Below are 13,801 nucleotides of genomic sequence, written 5' to 3' on the forward strand. Positions count from 1 at the left end.
CGAGTCTCGATGGTACACGCGTATGGTGTTTGCTCTTTTAAGTCAAGAAGATAAATAGAAGGTGGTTGATTGTTCACGAATCACGACATATATGGTAAGGTGAAGGTTCTTTTTTCTTAAAAAAGGAAAAGAAAAGAAAAGGTTTCCTACAAGTTCAGGGTAAAAGGAGTCTATATGTTACAAGTTCAGTGTAAAAAGAGTCTATATGTTGCACAATGAGGGTTTAGAAAATAATATCATTCAATAATGTCAACATGGGATCTATATAATCAGAATACGAGGAATAATGGCGCCTAATCTTCTTATTGGAAGGATTTGGATTTTAGATGAAGACGAAGTACCACCCGACGTACATGATGGGTTTGGGAATTAAAGTTGTTTTTTATTTTTTCAACCGTTGGATGTTGAGCAGTTCACATGGCATCATCTAAAGGGGATACTGGAGACTCCAGCTCCTGCCACGATTGGAGGAGAGCCAAATCCACTTTTGACATGAATTGCAAAAAAAAAAACTTAGGTATCAGGATTCAAATTGATCCATCTAGATTGAAAAATCATCAGAATAGGTGAAAATCAGCAAAAAGCCCTTGAAATTGATGGGTTGCAAGATTCATTATTCTCAACTTATAAAATTTCTTGTATTAATTTTAGCCTCATCATCTAGTGGGGGTGTCAAATGGTTTGCTCAACCCAATATGTTTTTTATTAGTTCTCCTTAACCCATGTAATGTCACATGGCAAATAGTGAAGTATTATCTCACTAGGCATAGTGTTGGAGAAAAAAATTCATATATAATAATTATTAAAAATAATTTTTATTATTTTTTCATTTTCTACTGATTTTTCTAACCAAATTCAAAACCATCCAAACATTAAGGCATTTGGTCTAATTTGATTTTTTATAGAAACAAAATTAAAATGTGATTGACTCTGAGATGTACGTTCAACTGTTGATACTTGCAGAGGAACCGAACTCGGGTTTTTTTAAGGGTAGAGCCGTGTAGAAAAGGGAGAACAAGACGTAATTGGTCCGCAATATGAGACGTGGTTCCTAGAACGGTCACAACCCTATCACTACTAGGCCAGTTGGGGGTAGGGATTGTGGCCACCCACCACTAAATGCGTGGAATTTGTTTGCAACCAACCCCTTACCCTCATTACAAAATCGTACCCTGTAACAGTTACTTATTAGAGGCTTATTTCATGTTCTACCAAAAAAAAAAGAGGCTTCTTTCATGCATTTATTTTCTTAGGTAGATTTATAGAAAGAACGTAATTAAAAGGAAGAGAGAAGGAAAGAGAAGCCTTTCGAAATATTCAATTTCAAGTTTCAAATGTTGAATTGGAAGCCAACCTAAACTATTTTGTATGGAAATTAGGGTTTATGGGGTTTTTTTTTTATCGCTTTCTATTGACTCTGGTCCAATCGTGGTTCAAATTCCGATTCTTGTTTTTCGAACCTTAGGTTTGATAGAAATTATCTCCTGGTTGATTATGAGTTGACTCGATCAATTCAAACGATTCCAATACATGTCTCAAAAGCATGGCTTTAGCTGAATTCTAGTACGAATATGGGCTTGTAAGGGGGATTTAGATTCTTGCGAGGTTCAATAGAACCTACAAAATACAAAATTTTATAAGAAAAAAGAACATTGCGTGGTCATGTGGTTCCCCTAGCCTTCTGGAACCAAACCCCCTCTATGATGAAGTAGGAGGGTCGAACCCATGACTTCTAGGGACCTCTACAACCTATTTATAGGGATACCCATATCACCAACTATGCTAACAGTTGTCTTCATCACATCAAAGGTTGTGGGTTGGGCTGTGTTTCTTGAGCTAGGAGACGTTGAATTGTGGGTTCGTTGGGTGAACGGTCTTTTTACGTATAAAAACATTGGTTTGTGTCTAGGTGTGGGAACCAACTAACCACACGACCGGTTAGTGTTCTTTTTCTCATTAAAAATAGGAGAAACCTTCTCTGCACTGGGGGCACAGAATTGCCCAGACACAGACCGGCCTGCCCCATCGAATGACCAAAATGGTCACCCTACAATGCCCCATGTGTATTGGCACAGCGTGTGCCCCCGTACGGTCCAGGTAGAGAACACTACCCCTAAAAAATAAAAGGAAATAGATCCCCAAGACACCAACATTAGGAGTCCCTGCCACTTTTGCATGCCTCCACTTATTTTATTGTAAGAACTCCTTTTGAAATTCCCATATACACCCTATTGTCAGACTTACTCATAATACCCCTCCCTCCAACGCCCTAAAAGAAAAAGAAAACTGAATTTTCGTTCTCAAAAAAGAATCTCTTAATCCACAGGTTTTAGGAATTGGATCAAACTTCTAAAATAGTGTGAAGGGCAATTTAGATTTTTTGTTGGGTGAAAGAAGGGCATTTTTAGATAACGATAAGGGCGGTAGGAATAATGACACCCCTAATATTGACTAGTTTCTTCCACCGAAGGTGAAGAAAAACTTTAGCCAAAATTGAACTTATTTCTCATGGGCCCAAGACACTTCGCTTATCAAATTATCTATGGTTCCCATTGGCCTCTCGTATCACGCGTGATAGATGTCACATATATATAATATATGCACGTCATTGTCTACCTGGAGTACTAGTTCCTCTTCCCATCTAAGGTAATTTGGTAGTTGTTCCAGGGGCATAATTGTATTCTCAAAAGAACAGAAAAACAACGAAAATGAAAAAAAAAAAAAAAAAGGGAAAGGAAATATAAAAGGAAACATTTCCAAGTAACTGAGAGGTCCGGTTTGACCGCCAATGTTAAAAGTCTTCGATGGTGACCATTAGAATCCGAGCTACCTGGTTTTGTTTGTTAATATGGTTTTCATTTGCTTAAATCTTAACACCTTAACCTGGAAAAACCCAAAAAGAAATAACTGAAATTTGTTACCTTTCTTACAACAAAATTAACTGCTTTCAAAGATGAGATCAGAAAGAAAAGGTAATGAGAGAGAAAAAAATAAAAAAACAAAAAAACTAGTAACCCATCTCCTCTGCTATAAGTTGAAGCGATCAGAGATGAGAGAAGGAAAGAAGATTGAAGAAAACCCCTCTTAAGGCTCTCACTCTCTGTAAAAAGGGGTAAAGATTAAGAGAGAAGAAGAAGAACAGAGAAAAAATGTTAAAATTGTTAAAAGCAGAAGAGGGCGTGCGTGCATGCAGACAAGGGAGAATGATTTTTTTCCTTTTTCCTTTTTTTTTTTTTGGTTTTTTGCAGTAGAGATTAGAGAGATTAATAAGAGTAAAGGCATCCGTGGTGGTCTGGTCAACCCCGTTTGACAGAGTGGCTCTCTTTCGTAAATACGACAACTTTACAGGAAATCGCTGAGAGTACTAATGGCGTAATGGGTTGCTGAAAGTATACATAAGCTCATTTGGGCTCTTTGAGACTTTGAGAGACGAGTTTTTTTGTTTTTTTTTTTGTTTTAATATTTTGTTATATATATATATACATATATATATATATAAAGAGAGAGACCTACCCTGTGGTCTGTGGCTTTGCTTTGCTTCTGTTTGTCTGAAAAGATAATGAGAACAAACACCAGAAGGGGAATCACTTCTCACAGAGATAGAACCCAACCTTGCAAGGAAGGGAGAGTGAAGAGGAAAAGATGTTTCTCCGGAGGAGCAGGAGGAGATGTTATGATTCTCCAGAAGAAGAAGACCAAGACAACCAAGACTACGTTTGATGCTTCTCGTGGAAAGTCTGATTTTTTCGATGGATTACCAGATGATCTTATCGTTTGCATCCTCTGCAAACTTAGTTCTTCAGCTGCTTATCCTTCTGATACCATCAACCTTCTCATTACGTACGGCTCCTCCCATTCTCTATTTCTCTCTTTTTTTCCTTTTGGGGGGGGGGGGGGGGTTGGGCTCCAGGCGATCTTTCGATTCTGAATTGGGAGATTTATTTTGTAAAATGTGATTTTTTTGACTGAATTGTATTTTTTTTTTCTTTGTTTTTAACAGATGCAAGAGACTGAACGGTTTAGCTCTCCATCCTTTGGTGTTATCTAAAGCTTCTCCTAAAGTTTTTGCCATTAAAGCGAGCAACTGGTCTGAATCCGCTCATCGTTTCTTGAAGCAATGTGCTGATGCAGGGAACGTTGAAGCATGTTATACACTTGGCATGGTTAGTTTGTTGTATAAATGAAATTAAAAGCTGTAAATCTGATTCTATCTGTGTTTTTTTATTAACAATAAATTTGCTTGTAATGGTTGCAGATCCGATTTTATTGTTTACAGAGCAGAGGGAGCGGAGCAGCCCTCATGGCAAAGGCAGCAATAAATTCTCATGCTTCCGCGCTCTACTCACTAGCAGTGATTCAGTTCAACGGGAGTGGTGGCTCAAAGAACGACAAGGACTTAAGAGCTGGTGTCGCTCTCTGTGCCAGAGCTGCCTTCCTCGGCCACATCGATGCCCTTCGTGAGCTTGGCCACTGCCTTCAGGATGGATACGGCATCCGTCAAAACATCGCCGAGGGACGCCGATTCCTAGTTCAAGCAAACGCCCGTGAACTCGCTTCCGTCCTCTGTTCCACCTCCTCCTCCTCCAGGCCATGGCTTACGTGGCACCGTAATCAGAACCACCAACATCACCAAATCCGGCAAGTGATGGGTGGTGGTGGTTCAGGTGGGTGTCCATTACTTAGCGACTTCGGGTGCAACGTGCCGGCACCGGAGGCGCACCCGGCCAACCAATTTCTGGCCGACTGGTTTGGGATTCGAGGGGGTGTGCCTGGGAATGAGTTAAGGCTTTGCTCCCACGCCGGATGTGGACGGCCGGAGACGAGGCGACACGAATTCCGGCGTTGCTCCGTCTGTGGAACAGTCAACTACTGCTCTCGTGCGTGTCAGGCTCTCGATTGGAAGTTGCGCCATAAGTTAGAGTGCGCACCCATGGAGCGTTGGCTAGCTGGAGATGCCGCCGGCGATGCTGACGGTGAGGCTGAGGATAGGATGGCCGGCGTTGAAGGAGACGATGGCCAAGCCATTATTGGAAGCTAGCGGTAACGGTACTGTAACATGTAACAACTCTTCTCCTTCTTAGAAAAATTAGTTTTTTTTTTTTTTTTCTTGGGTCCCCTTCTTCTCATGGGAAATGCTTTCTTACGATGGTTCAGAGTGTTTCTCTTTGGTTTTGTATAGGAGAAGAGAGAACATACTCCTTTTTTTCTGTACCATAGGTAGTTCATCGGCTGCAATGGGAGACAAAAAAAACTGAAGAGAAAATTTTCTTTTCTTTTCTTTTCTTTTCTTTAGATTTCCTCATTATCTAGTTTTGATTTCAATAATAATTTCTTCTTTTTTAATCTTCTTATTCCACCAAACAAAACACACAGCTGCCGCTGAGATGTTAATGGGATTTGCGTTAATTTTGGCTTTGCCTTTGCTTTGGGGTGAAGTCTGTCAAGTTTAACAGTCACAGAGAGAGACAGAATGGTGAAAATGGAATACTTTCTTCGCTAATAACGTTTTTAACTACAAATTCTCAATGGGTTTGGAATGGAAGGGTTCAAAATCCAAATATTTTTAAAGAATTATTTGAAAATTGGGAGAAAGCTTCATCATCAACACCCATAAAAATACTTGAGTGGGCTACAGAAGGAATCCAAGGTTGTGTGGTTCCGAAAACTGCTCGCTGCTCTTTAGCCTTTTTTTGGGTTTTCTGGTGGTCAAAAAAGAGATGAGAGAGAGAGAGATTGACTAAGCGAAAAGGGAGAAGCAAAACAAAAGCAGGTAAAATGCAAGTGGGAGGTAGTGTGAGACACTTTATACTCTGTCACGCACCACAAAGAAACATAGGAAAGGAATGTTAATAACCAACGAATAAGTCCAGTGAGAGAGAGAGAGAGATCATATCTGAAGTATATCTTGATCACTCTTCTTAATAACAATTGCCACTCAACGGGGCACAAAAGCTATCAACTATACTAATTCAGTTTCTCACAAAGGAACTGACAAAACCAATAACAAGCAAAGCATGAGCTTGTTGAGGGTTGTGAATCTCTTTGTTTTCTTGCTTGTGGGACTGAAGAATTTTCCATGCCCTTGATTTCCTAGGTTTCATTTGTTTTCCATTTGCTTGGTTTAGCCAAAAACAGAGATTTTAAATCTTTGTTTACTTGCAGTTTTGGTGCCACCAGGTTCTGCATCCCAAGGTCAATTTCCTATACTAGTGAAAGGGTTGAGTCTGTAATTTTCACCCATATAAAAAACAGTTATTATAGTTTAACAAACTTCAAGAAGAAGCTATAGAATAAGGGGAAAAAGAAATGTTATCTAGTCATCTCTCATGCGAAACTCCAAGCCCATGACAAAGACTTCTTCTTCTGCCCTTCTCATCAATTGATACCCATATGCGTCCATGTTCGCCAGGAGAAAATGTAAAACCTGCTATATGCAAAACTCCAAGAGATGACGAAAATTCTCTTGTCCTTATCTGGGTTTGAGGAGGAGAATCCAGAGTATGCTTCTCCCAGAAGCAGACGCCTTTTGACAAACTCACTCCTAGTCTTTACTCACCGCCGTTACGTGTGGAACATATAAGATCATATGATAAGGTGGATTTGAAGGGGGGTTGTTTCTGTTCAATGAAAGAAACAGAGAGTTAGGTGGATTAAGTGTTTGTCAAATTTTTTTCTGATCTATATGCATCATCATTTGATCTATATGAAATCTTGTTAAATTTGAAGTTTGAAGTTCAAAAGGCATTAAATGTAGAACTTCTCTATATGGAATGCACCATTAGTGTGAATCATAGATCTTAGAAAACACATAGCAGACCACACTCCCTATCCTGAATCAAAGCAGAAGAAAACCATCTAGTTTCCATTAATGGATTGAACTTGAACCTGACGCTTGTGATTTTCAGGACTATGGAATAAAACATTATCAACAAGGTCTCCATTTTTCTAGAATTCATTAATAAGCAACCTGATTCTTGTACTGGAAATGGAGGCTTTTGTGATATAGGACATCATTAAACAGTTATTTCCCATATGGTTTTGGCATTAAAAACTCACATTAAATGGACACTAGGAGTAGTTACTCTTTTCATCCTGGAGAGGTAATAAAACCAGCAAAAAGTTCAATCCAAAATCAATGAATTAGATGCCCTCTTTGCAATTTAAATCCTGAAAACCAAACCATACAGATGGTGCAAAAGGACATCATGTAGGCAATTGGCAGCTGTGCTTGTGTGGGGTGTGGGTGAGAGGGACAGAGTGAAGGGTTGCTTTGGCTACAATGTGTCCTATGACATATTCCCTAACACCCAAATAAAAGCAGTGTAGATATATAAAAAAAATAAAAACCAAGCATTCAATTAGAGCACAGAGAAGCATGTCTTTTGAAAGGATCTATTCCAAGGTGGAATAACTCAAGGAGGAAAATACACACCAATATCATAAGACAAAAGCATGTCTTTTGAAATTTCCAAGAGATCAATCCACTACCCTTTTTCAGGTGCAGCTTCATTTCGAGGGCTGTACATCTGTACCAAGGTTCAGATTTATCATTGTCATTGCCTACAGTCAACAACCAATTCCCTGTAGTTCGAACTTTGATCCAACCACTAAAAATATACAAATTACAAAAAAGAAAGACTGTTAAATATAAAATGAAAAATGAACAGATGCTAAGATGCCAAAAAAAAATATTAAAAGCAGATTTCACAGCATTACCTTCTGCACTAATTTCAGTGAGTTGACAACAACATTTTTCAAATGTAAGCCCTATACAGTTATATAAGCTGGGCTAGGCTCTGCTGGAACTAGGTCGGGTTAGCCCCATCGAAAACCACCAACCATTTTAACCCTGTCCCCCCCCCCCCCCTCTTCACTAAGACATGATTCTAAGCCTTATTCCATATTCCTAAATGAGTCAAGCTCCTTTTCCTCAGTGAACAGATGCTTGTGGCCAAAAATAAAAATGTGCCAAGTGACCACTTTGGTCACAAGAACAAAGACCTTCCCCTAGTCTGCCATCCCCCAATATATATATTTTTTGAGCAAATGATAAATGCATTAAAGAGAGAGAATATACAAGCAAACCCCACAAGGGCCAACAAAGGGGAAATTACCCCCAAAACGAAAATACAGCAATAGTAGAAAGCTACAAGAGACGAATCTGAAGGCCCCAAGAAGTAACTATATGCCGATTTAGCTCATTGTTAGGCAGGAGGCACGAAGATGATTGACCTTGGATTTGATCTCGAAATCAATGGAGCTCCATATTTGATTCCAGGAGTGGGGATCTAAATTGACTATTGAATAACATGTTAGATCATGATAAGTGGATCTAAATTCTTGGAAAGTATTACCTGTCCTTGAGAAAGAATTATATAAAGGTCTAATGAGCGTATCCCAAAAGGTGAAATTCTCTGGGATCAGTAGCCCTCTCACTGAGAATCCCCCCCCCCTTCTAACTGTGGCAGAATTCCAGAGAAATTTCATTATACTTATTAGATGTCTCCACCTAAAGGTGTAATCGAAGAAAATAATTTTTGAAGAAAAAAATCAATGAAAACTGATGAAATTTCTAGTCATTTACAATGCAATTTATTTCATCCATTGGATTTTGAAACAATCACTTTTGATGGTAAATAGGGCATCAAACTTACACTTATCTAAATGTTTCAATGAACTCTCAAAATCAGGTGTCTTAGGGAAAATTTCCAAAACATGGCCCCTTCAAGAAGGGTTTCTCTACACGGTCAAGGGCCCACCATGTTAGGACTTTTAATTCTTGCATTTTCAACCTTTTTAACTGAAGTTAACTTGAAGCTACCAAAGTTGAATTGTCAACCAATTTCCAAACCTCCATATGTCCTTGTGGGAGGATCAGATTGGGCATGCACCAAAGGTAGGGTTTTCAAATAAATCTAAAAAGATTAAAGCTCTGTTCTAGATTGGCATGCTTAAATGTCTTAGTTGGATGTGATTCCTTACTAATTCTCAACTTAATTATTAACAGCAAACATCTTTCTAGGAAGTTTGTAATATTGCTGGTCACACGCTCAAAGATTCTTGAGGAGTTTGAGTGGTAGTGTCCACCACATGAAAAGAGTATTGATAGTGCAAAAAAGAGTCCCTGAAGCTTTGGTCCTGAATGTGACCCTACCCAAACTGCAAACAAAGAATGATACAGTCCAAACCACAGCAAAAGTAGCAATTTTGGACAATAAATCTGACACCCTTTTATTAGATTTATACCCATTACCATGATCTATCCTTGCCTAGTTTAGGGGGAAATCTTGCTTTTCTGTATAGTGGGATCAGAATCGAGCCTCATACAGTCATACTCCCATTATGTTAATCAACAAAATTTTCCAATTGCATGCCTATGGCCCTGGACTACTATTGTTTTATTTAATCATTCTTTTACCAGTTGAAAAAGGAAAGTAAAAGGTTGGGAATGGCTATTTGAAATTCAGAGTATAGAGAGAACAAGGTTTCCCTGAAAGGGGGAAATAAAGTGCACAGTACTGGAAGGGGGGATAGGTACAAATTACTTAAGTTGTTCTACCGAAGCAACTCAGTTCTTTGCTCTAAAGAATACCATTTTGGTGAATTTACCATATCCCAAGTTAAGCAAACGAAATTCTCCAGAAGAATTTATTATGTGTAAGGCCAGAGATTTGATTATGAAATTGGCTCCCCCCCAACAACAGGTCAGTACTGTTATCAGTAAACATAGTTATCACCCTCTTTGATTACTTGAGGATTACATGTAGTCATGTACTTCTATGTATTGTCCTGCGATTTCTGCTCATATTGCAATTCCAGTACTATTAATTTCACATTCTTGTAACCTACAGAACTTTGGCAAGTAGTTTTGTATTAAGAGAGCAGTAAGCAGTCAAATTACTTTTCCACATCGTGTTGACAGAGTCCTCTTGCTGGATACTCAGGGAATTGACGAAGGAATTTTATTTTTTTTAGAACTACTTGTCCGCATCGTGTTGACAGAGTCCTTCAAGATGAAGTTTCTTCCAGCTAAGGACCTTCCGGCATTCAAACTTCAGGACAGTGGGATCTTTTATCCTCCAGCGTGTTAACTCAGATGGTCCCCTTGGTCCTTATTCAAACTCGATTGGAGTTGAGTTCTTTCCAGAGGAGGAAAATTGATGCCGTAGCACTCGGCTGGTTGGACCAGAACGACCAGGTTTGGAAACCCAAGCCCAGATGGAACTGGCCCAACCTGGGTTTTTGGTCTAATAAGGGCTGGTAGTAGTTTAGTTAGTCTTTATGTCTTTTGTTTTATCATATTTGGTTTTGAATGGGTTATGTAGGAACAGGAGATAGAGAGACAGAGCGTGGGTGCAAGTTAGTTTCAATTTTAGAGTTTGATTAGGAGTTTTTGTTTTTTTTTTTTCCTTTATATAATTTCTTGTACCCAACGAAAGGAACAGATTTGATGAAATAGAAAATTGATATTGGGTTGTTGCTCAAGGTGAGAGTGGTGTGATTCTCTTTCGCCCTGCAACTCTGAGTTCTGTCTCATGTGTCATCCCTACTTTCTTTGGCCCTCCAACATAACCTTTGCCAATTTTTGCATGAAGTGGTTGCTCTCAAACTTAGACACACATATTCATGCTGGTAGCCAAGGCTTGTTACTGATATTGCAAGCGATGGCTCCCATGCAGAACACGACCGCACCCTTGATATTCTAGTATAGCTCCCCCACCCCACCCCCTCCCCCCTGGGTTATCTCTGACCCAAGAAGACCACTCCAGAGCAAAAGGTATGTGTATAAGGAAGCTGTGTGCTATATGGACACGTTATAATTCTTTTTTTCGTTGTGGTTCTACTCTTCATTGCTGTGTACTGCCAGCAAATTCTCTTCCGGCGTTAAGATTTATTTTCTTCTTCTTCCTCCAAAGCCTCAAGCACCAACTTTCAAATGCTGACAAAAACCTGACCCACTTTAAAACCTGCCGAGTTTTTTTGTAAATCCAAAACAAACAGCTACATATTTTATCTTGGCTGTTCCCAAATCCATTATAGGTGTATGGTCAAATTCATTTTAAACCTTGAGTCTGCCAAATCAATCGTAATGCTTGATGGGAAATTGTGACATGAGGTGGAAAACTGGAAAGTCACATTTAAACTTGGTGTTTACCATCAAGGTTTATTCTTTTCACCTCAAATCCAACCCAACCATGCATATAACATTCCATCAAACTTCACCCTAATTCTTACAGGCAACTCCCCACCTCTTTTCCCATATTATTTTTCTTTCCCTTTGTTGGATGGTGCAGACCAGCCACAAAAAACCACACCTGTTTGTGAAAATTTTCCTACCATGTAAGCTTCTTTTTCCCACCCAAGGAAGTTACTTTTCCTATCATCTCTAATAAATTTAAATCATTTTAGAAATTAGTTTGCCTTCTCAGCAGCTTCCCCGATCCTAATACATCCATTATTATGTGAAGAGGTTTTCGTTCTCTTAATTTTACAGGTTTTCCACTTAATTTGATGGTGTTCTTAGATAATAAACTCTGAACAAAAGTAGATTCATACTGAAGAAAAATGTTTACTATAGACTAGGCAAATGTGTAGCTAGATAGGCAGTGTCGAATGATTTTCATTGGCATACATTTTATTTTTTTTGGAGAGATTATTTTGTTTTCCATATTTTTTAGAGTGGTTTTCAGGAAGCATAACATTTGAGCTTCCCATCCTGGGAATCACTAGAGTGGTTTTCAGGAAGCATAACATTTGAGCTTCCCATCCTAGGAATCACTTCCTCATTTTTGGAGCGATCATTCTATGGTGAGCATTCCTCCATCAAAGGATCACTTCTATTTATCAAATAAGTGCTTCCAAGTGGAATTACTTCAGAATATAAGAAGTGAAACGAATTTCACCACCTCACATTAAGAGATATCATAAGTCCAACTCATGAAAAAGGCAGACTTCCCCGTTCCAAACTCACACGAATGTTAAGCAGAACCCCCTCCCCCACCCCCAATTCAGTTATATCTATTCTCTATAAAAATGTAAAAAACATAAAGTGAGAAAGTTCGATCTACCTGAGTTTTTTAATACCAGAGTAATGGATGATCCAAATCAGGCCGTCAATCCAAAATGCTCCCACCTATACTCTCTGAAGATTTAGTACTCTATCCAGTTTCTATTTCCTAATTCCAAGCCCTTCCTATAGTATCAAAATTTTGTGAAGGACAATCTGATCAAACACATCTACATAAGGAATAAACACTGCCTCATTATTGCACTAATTATCATTTAAGTAATTAACACCATTTTTTTCCTTCTTTTGCAGGCATTAACTACACATGAAAGAACAGTTTATTGACGAATTGAAAGGCATAACATTAACTAAGTAGATCCACCTCTTGGCTAATACCAGTAGGAGACTATCTAATTCTCTCTACGAGTGAGTGAGACATCCATGAGTACAATGCGGTTTGTTCGCAAGCATTGACAGGAATGGAGAAGAGAAAAACTGATGGAAAGGAGGGAAGGGGGGGTTTTAAAAAGTATTCCAACAACTTAGATTGATAAAAAAAAATGGAAACAAAAACTGAAACCTGAGTTCTCTTGGCTAAGTGGTTTGCGAAGAAGATTAAGCCGTCTTTGGAGCTCGAATCATCTTCTCTGGATATAATTGTTGCAGCAGAGAAACAAGAGAAATAGAAAACAGAACGACTAGTTACACAATAGATAATAGGTAAAGTGGTGAACGTTTTAGGAAGTTAAAATAGGCTGCACAAACGTATACTGTAGCATACGGCAGTAATGGCACAGGAAAGGGGGACCCAGATCATTTGTCACGTGGGCCGCGCGTCCAACACACATCTGACGGCTGAGAGCACCCGAGATACAGATTAAAAAATCCTCTGTAGTGTAGGCATCTACCGATGCACTATAGTGTGGCCCTGAGAACTCCACACGTGGAAGAAACTTCATCTGGAAGGCTGTTTTTTGTTTGGATAATAAAAGAGAATTATATTAATAAGGGAATGAAAAATGAATTTACCATCTAAAGAACCGTTTCCTATTGGTGTCGTCTACAAGGCAGTATTTTTTATTATTATTATTTTTTTTCGAGCTCAACACCATTGGATGTCATATCGAGCTCTCAAGATAGTTGGGCTAATATGGACGGATGGGGCTCCTCAGTGGCGGGGCAGGGTGTCCCACGCACATCAGAAGCCCAGGAGCACCTGGGCACGTATCCCCATCCAGCGTGAATTTAGCTCATCCCTAGGGAGTCCAGCATGCCCAGGGTGCTGCCAGCCGTTGAATGTGTAGCACACATCCCTACGTATGCACCGAGATGTGTGCGGCATAGCTCAGCCACTGGATGCCCCCTAGCAGCACCCTAGACGCACGCCTCCCTGGAGACGATCCTGATCCATTCAGCGCCCGTGTTGGGCTGCCTTCCCTGGTGCTCCTAACCGTCCACATCGAAGGCCTTGCCATGCCACAGAGGATCCGGGTCCATGTGGACTAGGGGTTCGTGGGGTGGACATGTGTGTTTAGAGTGTAATCATAGGCTCATGGACTGACAGTTAAACTCGAGCCCATGTAAGAGTGTAAGACCCAACAACTAAAAGTCCAAAGCTCAGGAAAACCTAGCAGGTCGGAACCTTGTTCGCAGACCAGAGACTCCAGAATCGAATCCAACTCAGAACCGCTACACTTGCACGGTTGCACCCCCGCTCTCTCTTTCCCTCTCTTCCAGGCCTTGGAACGTTGCTTGCAGTATTTTTTGGAGTAAACCAGCAATTCTCGGTCAGGA

At 39.7% G+C, this 13,801-nt stretch overlaps 1 protein-coding gene across 1 annotated transcript; it reads left to right on the forward strand.

Moving 5' to 3' along the window:
• The first annotated feature begins 3,473 nt into the window (after positions 1-3,473).
• LOC122656784 (F-box protein At1g67340-like) lies at positions 3,474-5,238 on the forward strand. Its single transcript, XM_043851435.1, has 3 exons — positions 3,474-3,840; positions 4,001-4,163; positions 4,256-5,238. Exons 1-3 carry the CDS (start codon positions 3,560-3,562, stop codon positions 5,036-5,038), a joined length of 1,227 nt encoding a protein of 408 aa, XP_043707370.1. The 5' UTR covers positions 3,474-3,559; the 3' UTR covers positions 5,039-5,238.
• The last annotated feature ends 8,563 nt before the right edge of the window (positions 5,239-13,801 follow it).

This window comes from Telopea speciosissima, chromosome 3 (genome assembly GCF_018873765.1).
Source record: "Telopea speciosissima isolate NSW1024214 ecotype Mountain lineage chromosome 3, Tspe_v1, whole genome shotgun sequence".
NCBI lineage: Eukaryota > Viridiplantae > Streptophyta > Magnoliopsida > Proteales > Proteaceae > Telopea > Telopea speciosissima.

Bases quoted from the DNA above. Each gene is read 5' to 3' on its own strand.
- LOC122656784 (XM_043851435.1), top strand. From the start codon at position 3,560: ATGAGAACAAACACCAGAAGGGGAATCACTTCTCACAGAGATAGAACC. The intron at 3,841-4,000 runs GTACGGCTCCTC...TGTTTTTAACAG, and splicing joins ACCATCAACCTTCTCATTAC to ATGCAAGAGACTGAACGGTT. The intron at 4,164-4,255 runs GTTAGTTTGTTG...TAATGGTTGCAG, and splicing joins CATGTTATACACTTGGCATG to ATCCGATTTTATTGTTTACA.